Here is a 3,998-nt window from a genome sequence, read left to right as displayed (position 1 = left end):
CAAAGTACTGTATAAATTACCAAATATATATATATATATATATATCCTTGTTACTTTTAAAGAAAGACTTGATTGCTTGAAACTAATTTTAAAATAATAAAAATCAGTTTTTTTAAAAAAATAAATTCAAGTAAATGCAAGTTTAGGTTTTAAAAAAATAATATACAAATTCCTTATTTTTTAAAATTAAAATTATATATCATAGAAAGCATAAGTTAAAGGATTTTGTATTATCATAAACTTCTAGTTGATGCGGAATTTTATGAGTTAATTATTTCGCCCATAAAATATTAGTTGAGACCAAGTATTTTGCCAGTCTATTTAAATATAGGATTGAAGGTAAGATTTATCTAATAAGTTAAATAAGTCAGTCTTTGTGTATTAGAGATAACTAATAGTTATACTCAATTTATACTTGTTGGTAAAGATAAAACTCAACTTCGAGTGAACACTTACTAAACAAGGAAAAAAAATATTTAACATAAATTATTATTCTGTAACTAGTTTACTTAAATTTAATCCTTTAATAACGAAAAGTGTTATCAAATTTGTATCTTTAGATTCAGTAAATTAATTGATATAAATATATTTTGCCTGATAGATTAAACTACTATTAAGTTCTTAGATGATTAAATTAATGTCATTTAAACATTTATATATTAAAATAGAAATTTTAATCATATGTGGGGCAGATATAGTGTCACTATATTTCAAAGGGAATATGCAAGTGAGAAAAACATGTGGACTTAAGAGCGCAATAGTCAAACGGTGACTCTCTTAAGAGTGGCCAAATCCTACATAAGCATTATTTTTTCATTTAAAAGTAAGCAGTCAAAATGAAAATTTTATTGTAGCCTCTTATTCCAAAGCTTGCTACATAACTTGAAGGTTGTTCTCAAAGATCATTACTTAATAAATTTGAAAGTCCAAACAATCATATAACTGGAGGCATCACACAAGCCCCACCAAAGGGTTAAACCTTTCACGGGGAGCTTTCATATCATAAATTATACACAATGATTCGTATGGTTTCGAAGTTTTGGGCTGGTTTTAACGCAATGGATGAAAATGTCTCTACCACTCGTTTATAAATTTGTGTACCTACTACGTATGATCTTATCCTGTGGATGCTCAACGAACAATTTAATTATATAGATCTATACTTGAAGAACGGAGGAAGAGTCTGCAGAGCCAAAAAGAAAAGAAAAAAGCTAATAATATTTAAGACCATAATATTTAACAATCCTAACATCACTCAGAACAAAGCCTCAAAAGTAATTAAAAATTGATCTGATCAGATTTGTCACTTTTCCAGAAATCAAACCTACTAATTAACAAGGTAACATTTTCTTCAATAAAAGTGAACATCGAATCACATTCCAGTAAATGCTTTCTTTGCACCACTAGAAGATCCAGCTGGAATCACTTTCAACACGTTGAACCTCACTGTCTTTGAGAGTGGCCTACAGAAGAGGAATAAATAAGAATCAGACAGATATCAGTATCTATATACAATATAGATAAAAGAAAAAATAACTGCAGGTTAACAAAAGAAAAAATAACTGCAGGTTAACAGCAGAAAAAATATCTCGTTAACAGTCTAACCTGCATTGACCAATAATGACATGATCTCCTTCCTTCACACGGAAGCAAGGTGATATATGAGCAGCAATATTTGAGTGCCTCTTCTCATATCTAAACAAAACAAGCCAAGACAGAGGAATCAAAATCATAAAACTCCAAGCATACAACTACACACTTACCAAAAAAAAACTGGACATCAAAGTATGACAGGATAGTACCTCTGATACTTTTTTATAAAATGAAGATAATTTCGCCTAACAATAATAGTCCTTGTCATCTTTGCACTGTGACATGTTCCAGCTAAGATGCGACCCCGGATGGAAACAGTGCCAGTAAAGGGGCATTTCTTGTCAATATAGGTTCCTACGTCGGAAAAAGAATTAAATCAAAGACCTTGGTAAGTAAACATGACCATAAATGAGTACAGAGGGAAACAACTAAGTCTAATTCATATTTAATGATATGAGTATATAAAGATAATAACATGACATGAGTAATGTCGAGAAGAGTTTTAACAATCAGCCTCCACTCATTTCCCAATAATGCTTGATTGACACACCACTAGATTATCCTTTTTTTAAATAAAAAAACTGAGTACATGAATATACAAAATTACTGCCCAATCCTTAATTCCTATAAATAAAAAGTTATAGCTTCATGCTTTTTCAAGAAGCATTTCAATAAAACAACATGAAGTCCAACTTATCAGATAGCCACTATCTTAAGTAGAGACAACTTCATGTTTTAGGAAATGTATATCAAACCTAGCTGATTCAGCTCTCTGTAGAGTAATTATAACGTGTACCATAAAAATTCACAAAGCTCCCCAAACACACTACAATTGGATCAGCATGAAAACACAAACTTTCACGATAATGTCCACAGCAATAACCAGATAGATACACCTTGCACATAATAGATATTTTACAAGTGAAAGAGATGAGAGAGGAATATATATATATATATATATATATATATATATATATATATATATATAAACCTTCAATGGCTTCTCTGGGCGTCTTGAATCCTAGACCAATGGACTTCCAGAAGCGGTTCCCGCCTTTTCCAGGTCTCTTTCCCTTCCCAGATTTCTTCGAGCTATGAAAGCCAACAAAACAACAAAAGCCGTTCAGCATCAATGCCACAGTGAAAAATTTTAAAGAAACTAAGCATTGTTTGGAGCATTTGGTAAACCTTAGAAACACTTTTGGTTGCTTCAGAAAAGCCTTCTCGGTCTGCAATACAAAAATTAGGAAAACAAAAAACTCAGGGAAAGATCGAAACGAGGCCTAAGCACTATTGATAAAACGAAACGGTGAAAAGCGAGATATGGAAGGATACATACCTGTTCAGCCATGGTGAAGGGAGTTCTCACCTAAACGTTGCAAAGGAAAGTGTTTGAGTAGTAGCACACAAAACCCTAATCGCTGAGTATTGTCTTTATTTGAAGTCTGGACTCTAATAAATGGGTTACATGTCTTAGCCCAAAAATCAATAAGCCTGTGATGCTTCAGGATTGTCCCACTGTACTAATATTTGGACAGTTTTTCCAATGCAGTCCAACTTCACATGTTCAGACAAAAAATGGTTTTTTATTAAAGTGTACAATATTTAATATTATTATTATATTAAATTATATAATTATTTTTATTCTTAAAAAATTAAAAAACTACTATGTATAAATTTTTATTGTCTATTTTTAAACATATATTAAAAAATTGATATGTAAAAAGTCAAAATCATTAGAAAAAAAGTAAAAATCTGAATTTTTCTAAAAACTAGTCATACATAAATATTAAAATCATTTTATAAATGAGTTAAAATTAGTTTGAATGATGTTATAAGTTTTATACATATAAGAGAATCTTTAAGATTTTCTTTGATATTTTAAAAGTCTATAGATCATTGCATGATAAATTAAATTAAATATAATAAAAATACATCTTAAATTATAATTTTAATATTTAATGAAAAATATATTATTATTAAAATATGACAAATAAAGACTAACATGAGTTAATAAAGTAAGTGACTCATAAGTGAATAATATTTTTAAACCATTAAATGTATCTTAAAATCTATAAAACAATTCAAATTTTGTACCAATAATTTAATAATACAAGTTTATACATATTTATCATTTAGTTATTCATAAAAAAATTTAAAATTAATCTTTAGACTTTTGAAATCTTTTATTTTGTAGCTTTAAAACCTATTACTATCTTTTATCTTTAAAATTCTGTATGTTATATTTTCTCTTCTTCACCTTTATATATTCTAGATTTTCTAACCTTATTTTAAGAAAATTTGCATTCGAATGGAGTTTCAATACATAATAAACAATAACTTTTGAATCAATAAAATATTAAATATTATGTTAAATCTTTAAAGTTCTCTACAAACCTTATTTA

At 28.5% G+C, this 3,998-nt stretch overlaps 1 protein-coding gene across 1 annotated transcript; it reads right to left on the bottom strand.

The window, feature by feature from the left end:
- Nucleotides 1-1,111: 1,111 nt before the first annotated feature.
- LOC113858420 (40S ribosomal protein S11) lies at nucleotides 1,112-2,954 on the bottom strand. The gene is made up of 6 exons (XM_027491084.1): nucleotides 2,933-2,954; nucleotides 2,782-2,822; nucleotides 2,585-2,685; nucleotides 1,803-1,947; nucleotides 1,606-1,695; nucleotides 1,112-1,463 (listed from the first exon to the last, which is right to left on the bottom strand). The coding sequence occupies exons 1-6, from the start codon at nucleotides 2,942-2,944 to the stop codon at nucleotides 1,373-1,375; spliced, it is 480 nt and encodes a 159-aa protein (XP_027346885.1). The 5' UTR covers nucleotides 2,945-2,954; the 3' UTR covers nucleotides 1,112-1,372.
- Nucleotides 2,955-3,998: the final 1,044 nt, after the last annotated feature.

The sequence above is a fragment of the Abrus precatorius genome, unplaced genomic scaffold (genome assembly GCF_003935025.1).
Source record: "Abrus precatorius isolate BTA unplaced genomic scaffold, Abrus_2018 Scaffold2, whole genome shotgun sequence".
Taxonomy (NCBI): Eukaryota; Viridiplantae; Streptophyta; class Magnoliopsida; order Fabales; family Fabaceae; genus Abrus; species Abrus precatorius.
The sequence above is the reverse complement of the archived record's forward strand: the minus strand, read 5'-3'. Positions and strand labels throughout refer to the sequence as shown.